The sequence below is a fragment of the Ochotona princeps genome, chromosome 17, assembly GCF_030435755.1.
Source record: "Ochotona princeps isolate mOchPri1 chromosome 17, mOchPri1.hap1, whole genome shotgun sequence".
Lineage (NCBI taxonomy): Eukaryota > Metazoa > Chordata > Mammalia > Lagomorpha > Ochotonidae > Ochotona > Ochotona princeps.
The window spans coordinates 40,176,856-40,192,854 of NC_080848.1; the positions used below are offsets into that span (position 1 = coordinate 40,176,856).

Below are 15,999 nucleotides of genomic sequence, written 5' to 3' on the forward strand. Positions count from 1 at the left end.
CACTGGAACAGCCCTATTTAGGCAGGGATGATAGAAGAGATCTCTCTCTCCCCCTCCCTTATCACTCTGCTTTTTAAATACATATTTTTTTACATAGATGCACATGTCAAGTTTTTCATATGCTCAATGTACAAACACTGCTAAACTTCAAGCTATTTTATTGTTAAAGATCTGAGTAATAATTTTCTAAAAACCAAAACAAACCCCAAACCCACTAAGTGGTTACCTCGGGCTAAACATGGAACCACAACAGAAGTAAGAGGGAAGGTGCTTGCTCTCGTGGAGCTCACAACATAGGAGTGCAGACAGACACTGCAGAACTGATGAATTAAAGAATTACAATGGTACCATGCCACAAAGAAGAGGCAGGTGCGGAGACAACTTCCTGGAAGGACTCAGGAAAGGGGCATAAAGAGACGAACCAGGGGACACAGCGTGGGGAAAAAGGACGGCTCAATCATCACTGCGCTGGGGAATGAAAGTACACTAGATGCTAACAGTGAGTATTGTCAGGGGGAGTTTGCTTCCCAGTGCCCACAAGCCGGTCTAATTTCAAGTCATCCAATGGTTGAGCTCATTCTGGCTCTAATGGAGCCCTGGGAGAGCCTCACCTGGAACGAGGGAGCAGGCTTGCAGTTGTCTGATGATGTGACTCAGCTCCCCCTGAAGATTGGCTCCGCTGGAATTCTTGAGGGTTTCCAGCATGTTCTCAGCATCAACTGTACCATCACCCTCAGCATCAAACTGAGCAAAGGCCTACAAGATAAGACATGACAATCAGGTCTGTGCCAAGTCTGCAGCAATTCTCAAGATCCTGGCGACTTAAATTTCTTCTGGTTGCAGGAAGAAGAGTTCACTTATCACTCTCCAAACAAGTAAACCCAGGGTACTGACTTGGTGTGAAATTTAAAATGTATTTATAAGTGGCCCCGCTTCCCATCCAGCTCCTTGCTTGTGGCCTGGGAAAACAGTCAAGGACGGCCCAATGCCTTGGGTTCCTGCACCCACGTGGGAGACCTGGAAGAAGCTCCTGGCTTTGGATCAGCTCAGCTCTGGCTGTTGCAGCCACTTAGGGAGTGAACCAGTACATGGAAGATCTTCCTCTCTGTCTCTTCCTCTTTGTACATCTTTCAATAAAAACACAAAAATTCTCTAAAAAATTATTTGAAGGGCAGATTTCCAGAGATAGACAGATTTTCCACATGCTTGTCCACTCCCCAAACGGCTGCAAACACATGGAATATGCCAGGCAGGATTCAGCCAGGAGCCTGGAACTCTGCTTGGTTCCTACAGGGATGCTAGGAGCCTTAGTCGTTGGTTCATCTCCCACTGCTTGCCAAGCACATCAGCAGAGAACTGTATCCCAAGCACATTACCAGGGAACTACAGCAGCCAGAACTGGAACCGGGGCTCAAAGGGAATGCTGCTGTCACAGGTAGCAGTTTAATCTACTGCACCACAACACGAGTCCCAATTCACTGTGATATATGCTTACTTATTAATATGAAACATTATCATCTCATCTCTCCTCCAAGAGTGATTCCTTCCTCCACAGAATAATTTCAGAACGAAGCATCTACTGAAACTTCCAACTTGGTGCAAAGTGCCAAATACAAAGGAAGAACGAGAGGCTGTCACTGGTGTATAACAGGCAAAACTCTAGACTTTGGCACTGGCATCCCTTATGGGTGCCAGTCCAAGTTCGGGTTGCTTCACCTTTTTTTTTTTAATAGTTTCAGGTGATCTTTGTTGGTGAGGTATGTCTCCTGTAGGTAACAAACAGGTTTTATTTTTTGTTTTTTAAATCTTTACATAGTTGATTAGGGCACAATGGTCAAAGGACTACAGGTAAGTGGGTAAGACTATTGTTTCCACATTATTGCTTTTTTTCCCCCTGTATCTGGGGTAAAGGAGGAGGTAAAGGGAGAAGGCCCACCCAGTCTCCCACCCATCCCAGCTCCCCAATGTGGTGCAAGCTCCAAGGGTCCTGCTCAAGTGGTTTTTAAAGATTTATTTATTTTTATTACAAAGTCAGATATACAGAGAGGAGGAGAGACAGAGAGCAAGATCTTCCATCCGGATGAATCACTACCCAAGTGAGTGCAACGGCCGGTGAGCGCCGATCCGAAGTCAGGAACCAGGAACCTCTTCCGGGTCTCCCACGCGGGTGCAGGGTCCCAAAGCATTGGGCCGTCCTCGACTGCTTTTCCAGGCCACAAACAGGGAGCTGGATGGGAAGCGGAGCTGCCGGGATTAGAACCAGCGCCCATATGGAATCCCGGCACATTCAAGGCAAGGACTTTAGCTGCTAAGCCACACCGCCGGGCCCGCAAGTGGTTTAGTTAATTCAACAGTTCTGAATTGCTGCCAATTTTGCCATTCCAAGCACGATGAAGTCGCTGCAGAATCCACTGGTTGATACAGCCCACCTTAGAGTCTCTGTTTTCACTGCCAGCACATGGCTGGGGTAGCTGATTGATTTCTTCTGTCCTCCGTCCTCTGCAGGCTCCAGTGTACTGCCAAATCCTTCATTTTCTTCTGGATATGCTGTCCACTACTCCACCTGAGCTTCTGAGAAGGATCAGCTTTGACACTTGCACTCTGTGGCAGACCATGGAACCTGCACTCCTCTTCATGGTTGGAGTTCTGAGTCCAGCAGTTTGATTGGGGAGATGCCTAAAGAAACCTTGTCTGAGGTGATCCCAGGCCAGATTCTTATGCGTCCTTGTCAGTACAGGGCCAGGCACAGTCTGTTGCCCCCAATCAGCTGGTGATTGCAATTGCTGGGTCAGTTCTGTTTCCAGGCCTGTCTTCCACACGAAACAATGGGTGTTGTAGTCCAGCCTGATTCTGCCCAGCACACACTCAGCCTTCACAAAAACTATTGGGAGCTGCAGCCTAGTCAGAGTGACCCACAATAACCCGCACCAGGCATGCCCCCGGCCCTGGCTCCTGTGCTTACCTGTATGTTCCACAGACTTCTCCAGTCTGTCCCACATTCCATTCAGCTTTTCTACATGTCAATGGGCATTGAAGCCTAGTTCAACCCAACCAAGCCTACTATTTAGCCCACACACCTGCTGTTGGTAGCCGTTCTGTCCGGCCAGGTCCTGCCCCAGTCCTGGTTTTTGAGCTCTCCAGTGGGAGTGATAACCCAAGAGGGAGGTGCCCACTACTGCCCTCCTGGACCCACTCCCGGATCATGCCCTCTCCAGGTGGTTCTGCAGTTTAACGTGACAGAATTAGCCCCCAGTGTCAGCCTCTGTCAGCAAAGCCCAACCAACCGTCACCCACTCTGATTTATGCTTGCACCAGTAGGGGCAGTCAACCAAGCCTGGCTCTTTCCTGATCTGGCTCACATGAAGCCCACAGGTGTTGTAGTCCTGCCTGGCCTGGTCTGCCCCCATCCCGACTCACGCTCTCCAGTGGGTGAGGTGTTCCAGCAGGGGGCCCTCCACATTCCGCCACCAGCTTTACTTCCTCCCTCCTGGTTCCTATGTGTGCTGATTGGGCGCTGTGGCCCAGCTTGGTACAGTCTGCCTCGCCTTGGCATTTGCCAATGGATGTTGTAGCCTAGCCTGGCCTGGCCTAGCCCACCCCCAATTCCAGCTGGTGAGGGTTACAGTCTAGGCCAGCCCAGCAAGTACTCAATCCTGGCTGTAATATGTACTGGTATGTGCTGCGACCAATCTTGGCCCGAACCTCACTGTTCTGATGCTTGGATTCGCCAGTGGGTGATGTGCGCTGGTTCAGCCTGGTCTGCCCCCGATCTGTGCCAAATGTATGCCACTAGGTGCCTTTCTCTGGTCTGGTCTGGGCTGCTCCTTATCATGTTTCTTGCGCTCACCTGCATGGACTGTGTCCTGCCAGAGGAGTTGCCCATCAGAACCTCTCCCAATGCCAGATCTCACACATACCAGTGGATCCATGGGGCAGCCCTACTTAGTCCACCACCTATCCTAGCAGGAATAGTAGCCTTTCCTGACTGGCCTTCAACCCATTCTGGTTCTTACTCTTGGATGTTTCAGCTCAGTCAAGCTGGTCCACATCGAGACACATGGCTGAGTAGGGGCAGAGACCTAGCCTAGTTTGTCCTACATCTACCCTGGTCCTCCAGAGCCCCAGATGGTGAAATCTAGCCTGGCTTGGTGCATCCAGTCCCAGACCACACTTGTGCCAAGGGAGATTGCAGCCATATCCAGACCAGCATGCAGCCTCCACTCGAGCCCCCGCACTCACCAGTGGGAACCCCAACCCAGCTAGGGTGTCCCCTTAGCTCCCAACCGGGCCTGTTCCCAGCCATAGACTGTGTGCATGCCAGTGGTTGCTCTGATCCAGCTGGACATAGACCCTCACCTGTCTCAGCCTTTGTCTTAGATGCTGTGGCCTGGCATTCTGGCTCATGCAGACCAGTCAGTGTAAGAGCCTAGCTCAGCATGACCTGTGCTCCAACCTGATTTCTATTCTTGCTTGTGAGCTAAGGTTTGCTTGCCCCTTCCATAACCAACCCATACATTAGCCAGCCATTGCAGCTACTTTGCCCAGCAACAGCCGAAGTTGGAGCTGATCCGAAGCCAAGAGCCAGGAGCTTCTTCCGGGTCTCTCTCACGGGTGCAGGGTCCTAAGGCTTTGGGCTGTCCTCTACTGCACAGTAGGGAGGTGGATGGGAAAGAGGGCCACCGGGATTAGAACCGGCGCCATATGGGATCCTGGCACTTTCAAGGTAAGGACCTTCATGGCTAAGACACTGTGCTGGACCCTGGCTTCGCTCTTATTCCACTTTTTTGGCATGTTGCTTCAGTGTGGTATGCACTCCTTCTAGTATTTTTAAGATTTACTTATTTTATTACAAAGCCAGATATGCAGAGAGGAGGAGAGACAGAGAGGAAGATCTTCCATCCGATGTTTCACTCCTCAAGTGAGCCGCAATGGCCGGTGTTGCGCCGATCCGAAGCCAGGAACCAGGAACCTCTTCCGGGTCTCCCACGAGGGTGCAGGGTCCCAAAGCCTTGGGCCGTCCTCGACTGCTTTCCCAGGCCACAAGCAGGGAGCTGGATGGGAAGCGGGGCTGCCGGGATTAGAACTGGCGCCCATATGGGATTCCAGCAGTGCGTTCAAGGCGAGGACTTTAGCCACTAGGCCACGCCACTAGGTCCTAGTATTTTTTTTTTTAAAGGGAGCACTGGGCTCAGCATGGTAGCCTAGCGGCTAAGGTTCTTACTTTGCACACACAGGGATCTCATATGGGATCACTTGGGGAATGGACCACTGGATGGAAGATCTTCCTTTCTGTCGCTCCTCCTCTCTGTATATCTGGCTTTGCAATAAAAATAAAATAAATCTTTAAAAAAAAGAGAGAGAGACAAAACCCAAACTCCCAAGTGAGTTTCTTTGAGATGGTACCCGCACAGCAGGGCAGACCCAGAGAAGAGCAGCCTACATTAAAGTAGATCAGAAAGGATCTCCTGAGATCCTTAACTACAACAATTTTTTAAAAAGATTTATATTTAGGGCCCGACTTCTCTCTGTAAATCTAAGTTTCCAGGGCCCGGCGGCGTGGCCTAGTGGTTGAGGTTCTCGCCTTGAATGTGCCAGCATCCCATATGGTCGCTGGTTCTAATCCCGGCAGCTCCACTTCCTCTCTATCGCTCCTCCTCTCTGTATATCTGACTTTGTAATAAAAATAAAATAAAATAAAATCTAAGTTTCCAATAAAAAACACTAAATCTTTAAAAAATAAAGAGAAAACTTTTAACCATCTCCTTTAAGCATTAGATGAGTTACATGAGTTTTGAAACTTTTTTTAAGGCAGTGTAAGAGTAGGGAGAGCATTCTAATCCCACCCTTGGGACACCCACATCCAAACAGGAATGCCTGGGAGCAAGTCCTGCCTGATCTTCTACAATCTGCGTTGTTTCGGTAATAATAAAGGGTGACTTAAAAAAATATTTCTCTTTATTGGAAAGCCAGATTTAGAGAGAGAAGAAGAAACAGTGAGAAAGATCTTCCATCTGCTGGCTCACTCCCCAAGTGGCTGCAATGTCTAGGAGCCGAGTCAATCCGAAGCCAGGAGCCAGGAGCTTCTTTCGGGTCTCCCACATGGGTGCAGGGTTCCAGGGCTTTGGGCCGTCCTCAACTGCTTTCCCAGGCCACAAGCAGGGAGCTGGATGGGAAGTAGAGTAGCCAGTTTTAGAACTGGCACCCATATGGGATCCTGGAGCTTTCAAGTCAAGGACTTTAGCCACTAGGCCACAGCGGGCCCTTTTTTCTTTACTTTTGATAATCTTTACATGGTTAATTAGGGCACAAAGGTTCAAGGGGGAGGGAAAGTGGAGAAGACTATTATTTGCACATTGTGAAGATAATAGTTGTATGCCTCAAGGGCTGAGGGGCCTGGAGCGGTGTTACCTACTCGGCTGGGAAGTGCAAACAGATTAGGAAACAGAACGTGTGTACCCTGCAAAGCATTTCATATGTAGAAATTAATGATTCCTTCTTAACAGTAACTACTTGTTATTAAGCTCCCTGTTTTGTACAAGCAGGCCAGGTATGCACCCTGAGGTCACAGAACTAGCGTTTGAATCTGAGAAATTGAGTCATAAGCCCTGGGGTTCTATGCGTTTAAGACCAAGCACCTGAAGCCTCTCTTTAGGGTTGGCATTGTGGGCCAGTAGGTAAAGTAACTGCCTACACCATCATACTGGAATGCCAGTCTGAGTCCTGGTTCAGGTCCTGGCTGTCCACTTCCAACCCAGATCCCTGCTAACGCACCTGGGAAAGCAGTGGAAGAAGGCCTTAGTAGCTAGGTTCCTGCCACTCAAAACTGAAACCTAGAAGCTCTGGGCTCCTGGCTTCAGCCTGGTCCGGCCCTGGTCCTTGTAGCTGTTTGAGGAATGAACCCACACATGAAACTATCCGTCTCTCCCTTTCTCACTGAGTCACTCTGCCTTTCAAATAAACAAATCTTAAAAAAAAAAAAAAGAATGAAAAAACTGTTAGGACCTGTGCTTTTCTCCAGCCACAGAACCTGCTCTCTGCCCCTGTGCCGAGGCTAACTCACTGTCCGCCCTACAAGTGAGACTCCCTCAAAATCTCAAGGCAGCACCCAATCCCACACCTCAAGGTCTACCACACCTGCAAGTGCTGCAGGGTTCACACTGGTCCATGTAACTATTTATTGCTAACAACAACAACAAATTGTATATAAGCAGGGCTATAAAACTGACACTTATGTTATTTTCATACAGATTCTCATGCTCTTTCAGCAGTTAATGAACACAGTACAAAGAGCTTTCCTTTTTAAAAATTATTATTTATTTTTACTTTTTTGATGATTTTTCACACAGTTGATTAGGCAGATTAGGGTCAAGGGATACAGGAAAGTGGGTGAGATCACCATTTCCATGTTCTCTTTTTCCTTTCTGTATCTGGGGGAAGAGGAGAGACAAGGAGAGAAGCCACACCCAGCCTCCCAAACACCTCTGTAACCTGGAACAGAGGACAGCCACCGACGCCAACACCAAGGTCCCCCATGTGGGGCATGCTGAGGGGCCTGCTCAAGAGGTTTCGATAGTTCAACAGTTCTGAACTACTGCCAATCTCACCATTCCAAGCACAATAAAATCTCTCCAAAATCCACTGGCTGACATAGTTCACCTTAGAGTCTCCATTTGCCCAGGTGTTCACTGCCAACACTTGGCCGGGGTAGTTGATCGATTTGCTCTGTCCTCCATCTTCTGCCATGGTACAGGTGTCCTCTGCAGGCTCCAATGTACTGCTGTATCCTCCATGTGCACCTGGATATGCTGTCCACTGCTCGGTCTGAGCCACTGAGGAGGTCTGACTCCACGGTCAGACCATGAACCTGCAGTTCTCTCCATGGTTGGGGTTCTGAGTTCAGCAATTCAGTTGGGGGGATCCCCAGAGAAACTTTATGAGGTGATTCCAGACCTGATTCTTGTGTGTGCTTGCCAATACAGGGTCCCCACCATAGTCCGTCACCCCAATCAGCTTATGCATATGCTGGTGGTTCCAATTGCTGGGCCAGTTAATACAAAGAACTTTCAAATAAACAAAAACCCAAGACATTCTGGCTGAAGGAAAAACACAGCTTCACCCAACAAATGTGGCACAGAACTGCGGGTCCCATGGTGTGGACTCTATGCATGAACTACCCTAAGAGCTAGCTAGCATTTACTACCCTAAGAGTTACCTAGCATTTCCTACGCACCAGGCAGAGTTCTAGTACTTCCCATGAATAAAGTTCTATTTTAAACGACAACCCTAAAGGCAGACACCTCCTTTTGATGGGTGAGGTATTATGACAAGTAGATGACAGTCCTGCGTTACCTGATCTGGATACCACACTATCAACCATTAGCAGACAGAAGCCTAGAGAGGGAAGGGTATTCAGAGAAAAGCAGTTGAGCTGTAGTGGATAACCATGAGCTCAAGCACAGCAAAACGGGACAGATTGTGAGCAAGATACAGAGCGCACGGCACACTGCAAGGACAATGACCTGCTCAGTGTGGCTGGCAAGGAGGCTTCAGCAGGAGATAGGGGCAGAGGTCATCACAGAGAGAACCCACAGCAGGTGCAGCAGCCAAGATATGGCCCAGAGGGCACCGTGAGGCCACTGCAGAATCTCAAAGGTGCAGGGAGCTCATGGTCCCAGAGCCACAGAAACTCTCCCATTGGAGTAGCCTAGAAGTCTCCTACACTACGTGCCCTTGTGCTGCCTCAACCCTTTTCCCAGCCATCTCCCGTTACACCACATTTGTGCTGGGGAGTTCATCTGCTCTGGTTAGTTCCAACAGCAGTAGCCCCTGTACTGAATGGAAACGTGCCTCCCCCAGGTTACCTCCTTGGGGTCATTCAGAACACATCTGCTCCCTCTGCCCCAAGACAGCCTGCAGTTTACCGCATCATCAGGAGCACGCCCTAAGTTTCTTCCAAACTGTCCATTCCTCACCCAGTTCCCCATCTGGAAGGTCTTTTGTCTCAGTCCCAGCCTCTGGGGTCCTTGGAGTGTGCCAATAAACCTCAAGTGGAGCTCCTCAAGGGTTACTGACTGATGGATGCACTATAGGAAATGCATTTTCAGGGATGGCACTGTGGCAAAGTGGGTTAATCCACCATCTGCAGCACCAGCTGCTCCATTTCCAATCCAGGTCCCTGCTAATAATCCTGGGAAGGCAAAGGAGGACTGACCTAGTGCCTGGACCCCTGAGGCCACGTGGAGACCTGGAATAAGCTCCTGGCTTCAGAGCAGCCCAGCCCTGAGTGTTGCGATCAATTTGGGGAGTGAACCAGAACATGGACAATTTCTCTTACATCTCTTTCTATATATAACTCTGTCTTTCCAACAAACAAAACAACTCTTAAGAAAAAGAAACGCGTTTAACACCATGATCCAGTACATAAGTAAGTTCAACTGATTTTGAAGCAATATAATACTTTGTCTCAGGAGATACAACATGTTAGCTGCAGTTCCCTTCTATTCGGTTTCACTTTTTTAGCATGCAAGTTAAGATTCACTAGATTCCAAACCCACTACAGCAATGTGAAGCACTCTACCTTGCAATACAGGACCCCAAACTCAACATTCTCAGTGTAGTCCAACTGCACACATACTAAGTGGCCCTTTGCCTCTCTAAAAACAGAGCGATGCTCCTGGGTGCTATGGAATGAGGCCCTCATTTGTGGCCCTTTTTCTCCTTATTTTCCCACGACATGCTTGGCCAGCCACGTGGTAACTACACAGTCAGACTGAAAGGAAGCCTGGATTACAGCAGCCAGGCAGCTTTACCACCAACCTCTGGGAAACCCAGGGTAAGATCCCTGGCAGCCCTAAATCTCAATTCTGCATCCTGCCCAGCCTTCTCCCTGCGGCTTGTTGTACGTAAGTTCACAAACAAGACAACAGCCCGCCAGCTGCTGTTACACTCTAGTTAGGAAGTCACACTGATCTACCTGCAGACAAGAAACAGGAATGCGGACGGGCTGGCTGGCTGCAGAGTTCCATCCTTGTGCCTCGCCCTCAGGGCAGCAGTAGGAAGGACTCACACCCTTTCATGCCAGTTTAACCTCCTTAACCGCTATTAGGATGAGGACCGCACAGTGGACATGAAAACAAACTGCATAATCAGCACACACCAGCAGACACGTGGGCACAGCCCAGCAGAACTTCAACAGGAAGGCCGCATGCTGGCTCACATTGAGAAACACACTCCATCAGAAGTCAGCACAGAGTCTGGATCTGGTCCCAGTTCCATCACTGGCTGACCACTCTGCGTGGCCACTTAAGGCCTCAGTTTATCCACCTGTAAGACTGAATAAAGTAGACAACATATTGTCACAAAGAGACTGGGGGAAACAGCAAAGGGGATCAAAAACAAAATCACAACATTTTTGGGCAACTGTATGTGCAAAGCATGGTCCCCACTCCAATTAAGTGAAGCAGACACTATTAGGCTCATTTTATGGGTGAAGCCAATGAGATACAGAAAACAGTTGCCAACAGCACCTGACTTGAGGTCTGGAGCAGGCAGGCTTTGCCCACAGGCAGGGCGGCTCCAACTATCTGCAGCTCCATCTAAAGAGGCACTGGGCAATGGAGAGTCTTAAAGCAGGTCGGGGACACACCCACCAAGGAGAAAGGTCTCTGCAGCTCAGGCCACAGACTGAGATCCCACAGCTGGCCCTCCCACCTCCATGTACATGCACCTGTTACACCTCTCAACCACAGTACCTGTTTCTTTCTCTGCCAAATTCTTCCACTCTTTCAAGCTTCAGGTTTAGGGAAGCCTTCCTCCACACTACTGTTAAGTCCTCCTCTATGGAACTGGAGGACTCAGGATGGAGCAAGATCTGAGCGGGTCAAGGATGGAAGGAGGCAGCCAAGGGTGGAATCCCCATAGTACTCCATAAAAGGAGCTGACTAGCCAAAAGGTGCGGGAGACCAGATGGCAAGGCACAAGGATCAAAATGTCACTCAGATTTCAGACATGACCCTGCAGGAAACCAGGAGCCACTGAAGTGTCTCAAGCAAGGCAGTACCATGATCAAGTACTTTGGAAATCAGGGAAAGGCAAAACAGAGCTATGGACTTTCACCTATAGCTGTTCTGGGTTACAAATCTCTCTCTAGCAGCCAACATCATCTCCACAGCAAAGCCACTGACAGCCCTCGCTCACAAGAGGCCTCCTGTGTGCCACCTGCCTGCCAGGGCCTGCGGGGAGGTGAGAAAGGCCCTCCCAATCTATTTGCAGAACAAGGCCAAACAATACGCTCCCAGGACCAGAGGACCTATACACTAGCACAGAACAGGCCATATGGGCCTAGGGGTGACAGAAGGTGTGCAGCTGACCAGGTTTGGGCAAAGCAGATGTCCCATCAGCTGGCATGGGGTTCATGCAGAGAGCCACATGGGCTGGCCTGTGTGCTCCAATGCACTTGGAGGAACACGGTGGGCCGGGCAGGCAATGCTTGGACAGCACAGACATAAAGCTTACCACTTGGTCTTAAGAGGGCAGAGAATTGCATCTGCATAATTTCAGAGCACAGCTCTTGGGCTCAAAGTCACCCTGAATTAGCTGATTAATACTTTCTGACATGGTAATATGTAGGTGGGTTTTAAGGCTTTTCTCTAAATTGCCTCTAAACAACCAGAGACTAAACCATTTTTACTTGTCACTACAATTAAATTTAACTGTTTTCTCTAATGTTGGGCAATATCTTGTCATTTAAAAGCTGAAGACAGGCCTCTGACATGCAAGGCTGCAGCAGGAGGACTGCACTGTTTTCAAACTGCCAAATCACACCAAGGGCACTACGGGTGAAACTCGGGGAGCACGGCTGCGAGCCTGGAGCACCAGGCTAAGATGATGACTGGACGGCCCTTTCCTGCAGAGCTTACAAGCCAACGGACTTCACAAGGCGGCACCAACACTAACACAACCAATTAATAAGGCCTATCCAGGTCCGGATCTAATCCTAAAGCCATCTGCTATCCCGTACTCAGTATTTCGTTTGGCCCTGGAGTCTACCTCATCTTCTAGAAGCACACCACATTAAGAACACAAATATCGAATCTCAGATGTCAAATAAGTTTAATTTCTTTCTTTTACACAGGAGTCTATTAAACATTGCTCCCTATGAACAAAGCAAAGAGCCCTTCTGGGCCACACCTGACCTGAATGAAGACAGGTGTGCTATTCTATAGAAAGAAAACCTTTCGGACCCGGAGTCAAGGGACAACTCTTTATGATGCCACTTCAAGCAACCATGGTACAGGATTAGCAAAGCAAGACAGCTGGGTAGGTATGGATACCAGAGAAACTTGGGAGGCCAAAGAACAAACACGTTATACTTGGACATTCTTAGCATTACAGGAACTTGTGTTGATGGGTCTGTTCTACCACACTGGCTCTCATAAAAATGAATGGAGGGACATGACTTGTCATGTTTAGCTGCCACTATAAAGGTATTTTATTGTTATTTCATAAAAACTCTTATATCAAACATTTTCAGAAGCTCAGATACAGAATTAACTATGAAAGGACTCACAGAAGCATACACTCACTCAAGTGTGAGGGTGGACTTGTTTGTCAAGCACAGCCAACTTTTATTTCTTCCCAGTAGTCCTAATATCCGATTGCTCCCAATTATCCCTTACTCTCAGATGAAATCATAATCCGGCTTTTAAACCGTGGCTAGGCCTGCCTTAACATTGAGAAAAACAATCTAAGAAACAGCTAAAAGAGTGAATCATGAATCTTTCTATAGAAGGACCAGAGGCAGCCAGTCCTCCAGGTACAACGGCACAGGATGCTATCACTCTCCCTCAGGCCAGTCCTTGGCTTCTGCCTCAGCTGGCAGCTGCTGTCACCTCCCAGTCCCCTACAGCTGGCCTGAGCAGCAGACACCTTGGAACATGCTGTGAAGTCGGGAGGGAGACAAGGATGAGGATGTGAAAACTGAACTGTTCCCGGGCTCCGCAGCGTGGCCTAGTGGCTAAGGTCCTTGCCTTGATCCCATATGGCCGCTGGTTCTAATCCCAGCAGCTCCACTTCCTCTCTATCTCTCCTCCTCTCAGTATATCTGACTTTGTAATAAAAATAAAATAAATCTAAAAAAAAAAAAAAAAACTGAACTGCTCCCTATATGGACACTTAATGCCCTGTATCACAGCTCTAGAGTGTCTTAGGGAGTTTTATAAATAAGCTCATCACATTTTAAAAATAATCAGTTCTCAGTGCTGTGTTTACGACTCTTTGATGCTTCATTTTGCCATAAATGTGATAACCATGATTATGGGCTCTTAATAAGAAGGTACAGCCATTCACAACTTTGTCTTCCCATATAGTTCTGTGGTTCTGCTGACTGAATGGCCTCTGGATTTAACCATGCCAAAGTCTAGGGACCACCACAGAAGGGTTCTCACTCCTTATCACAAGAAGAAATACACAGAAGAGTAAAAATAAGGACCGGTGTGAAAGGGTTAATCATAAAGGTGACTGTACTCCTGGAAGTCTGGAATCTCCACAAAGCTCCTGCTTCCTGAAACACCAGGAGGCAGACAGGATAGGGATAACCTTGGAGTTTTTTGATTTATACCTCCGAGGCATGCTGTTTTATCACTGTCTGCGTTGAAGTGATATGATCAGGACCCCCAATCTATATGTTGTAAACTCCTATCGCATGCTTTCTGTTTTGTGTCACTGTTAGCCCCTAATCATGTACTTGTTCACTGTCACATAGCTTTTGATTCTCTTACTATTAAAAACCCCTCGATTATTTCGTTCAGGGTGCTTCTTACTTATGGCAAGAGGTTGCCCCTTGGACTAGACATTAAAATCATCTCACTCGCCTTGGAGTCTTGCTCGGATTCACTGAACCCCAACACCAGTGCTGTAGCTCAACAGACTAATCCAGTTGTGGCACTAGCATCCCAAATGACCGCCAGCACGCCCCGCTGCTCCACTTGCCATCCGGCTCCCTGCTTATGGCCTGGGATAGTAGTAGAGGATGGAAGATCTGTCTCTCTCCTTCTCGCTGTAAATCTGCCTTTTCTTTTTTTTTTTTTTTTTTTAAGATTTATTCATTTTATTACAGCCAGATATACACAGAAGAGGAGAGACTGAGAGGAAGATCTTCCGTCCGAATGATTCACTCCCCAAGTGAGCCGCAACGGGCCGGTGCGCGCCGATCCGAAGCCGGGAACCTGGAACCTCTTCTGGGTCTCCCACACGGGTGCAGTGTCCCAATGCATTGGGCCGTCCTCGACTGCTTTCCCAGGCCACAAGCAGGGAGCTGGATGGGAAGTGGAGCTGCCGGGATTAGAACCGGCACCCATATGGGATCCCGGGGCTTTCAAGGCGAGGACTTTAGCCGCTAGGCCACGCCGCCGGGCCCCTAAATCTGCCTTTTCAATAAAAATAAACCTTTATTAAGAAATACAGTCATTTTCTCACAAAGCTCTATAAAATGTGAAAATAAGAGTTTGTTCCAGGTATTCTCCTCTCCTCTCTGCAGGATATGCACCCAGCAGCCTGTCCTCCCTGAGAACCTGAAACTCATATGGCCAGCGCGGTGCTGTGGGGTATCATACTAAGCCTCTGTGTGCAGCACTGGTACCTCAGGGGTACAGGTTCAAGTTCTGACTGCTCTGTGTCCAATCCATCTCCCTGCTAATGGCCCTGGAAAGCAGCGTAAGACGGCTCAAGGTATTAGGTTCCTGGCGTCAAGGTGGGAGACCCAGATGAAGCTCCTGATTTTCAGCTTTGGGCCAGCCCAGTTCTGGCCATGGCTGTCATTTGGGGAATGAACCAGTGGGTGGAAGACCTCCCTCTCTGTCTCCCCAATTATGAGATAAACAAATAAACCTCCCATGGTCAAAGCCAAACTCATCTTCCCTCTTCAGGTCTTTCCTTAACAAGGCTCTTCTCGCAATAAACAGCAGCACTTGTTCAAGTCCACATGTATGCTTCATCTTTGGTGTCTCTCTCCTTGTCCTCTACCCATGCACAGGATGTCTATCACACCTTCTGCCTCTGAATATTATCTCTGCTGTTCACCTGCCATTTCATTGGACAGTGATATTAGTCACTTTAGAAAAATACTAGAAGATGCACTTACGTATCAGAAAGGCAAAGCAAAAGGGAAGGGGGAATAGGCGGGAGGGAGGGAGGGGGGGAGAGGGAGAGAAAGGTCTCTCCAAATGCCCCCCTACAGCAGCCCAGGCTGTGCCAGGCCCAGCCTCTGATCTCCAGGGTCCACTCCAGCCCCGCTCCAGCTCCAGCACTTCGCCTAAAACTTTCAATTCACAAACTCCGGAATGGGCCGCCAAGGACCCGCAAGTCTGCTCCCCGCTGCTACTCCAGCTTGTGCGTCATAGCCTGCTAACCTGCACTCTGTATCTCTTCTCTTTCTCAGGGGAGTAACGGCCATGGTCCTGGAACAATGATCTTTCCCAACTTCTCTCAAGGCTCAGTGTGGCCCTGCAATGGAGTATGGTACAGAGGCATGCAGCTCTGCCTCCAGGAGAAAGTGGAAGGAGACTGGCAGCAGGAGGCGTCCCCAGGGTTCACTGGGTGCCAGGTGCCCATGCAGGCCGAGAGCACGAGAGACAAAGTCCGCTGATCCGGGTGCCTGTAAAACTGCTGCTCCGTCCGGGCACCACCTTCCTGGACTGCTCTCATACAGGGCAGCAGCTTCCTTCTTTTAATAACCACAGATACTGTGGGCTTTCATGCCCTCTGAGCAATTTTGTCTAGCTTTAATCCACATTCCAGATTTCTTCCAGAACCACTATGCTTGAGACACGGCGGCTGCCTCTGGCTCCTGGTCTACTTTGCTGGCCCTTCAACATGGGCTGAACCACTTTCGGCGGGTCGGTCTGCCTTGGCTCCCCGGAGGAGATGGAGAACCCCCGGCTATGCACTCCTGCGTGGCCTGCATTCTACTCCCCGTGGCTCTTCCAGCACACACTCCGTCAG

General features: G+C 49.0%; 1 protein-coding gene across 6 annotated transcripts in view; it reads right to left on the reverse strand.

Moving 5' to 3' along the window:
• Positions 1 to 15,999, reverse strand: part of ZZEF1 (zinc finger ZZ-type and EF-hand domain containing 1) — a 108,311-nt gene that overhangs the window by 89,202 nt on the left and 3,110 nt on the right. For all 6 annotated transcript variants that reach the window (XM_058676319.1, XM_058676315.1, XM_058676318.1 and 3 more), the window contains exon 2: positions 612 to 756. In XM_058676319.1, the coding sequence (XP_058532302.1) occupies positions 612 to 756 (145 nt within the window). The remainder of the gene's footprint in view (positions 1 to 611; positions 757 to 15,999) is intronic.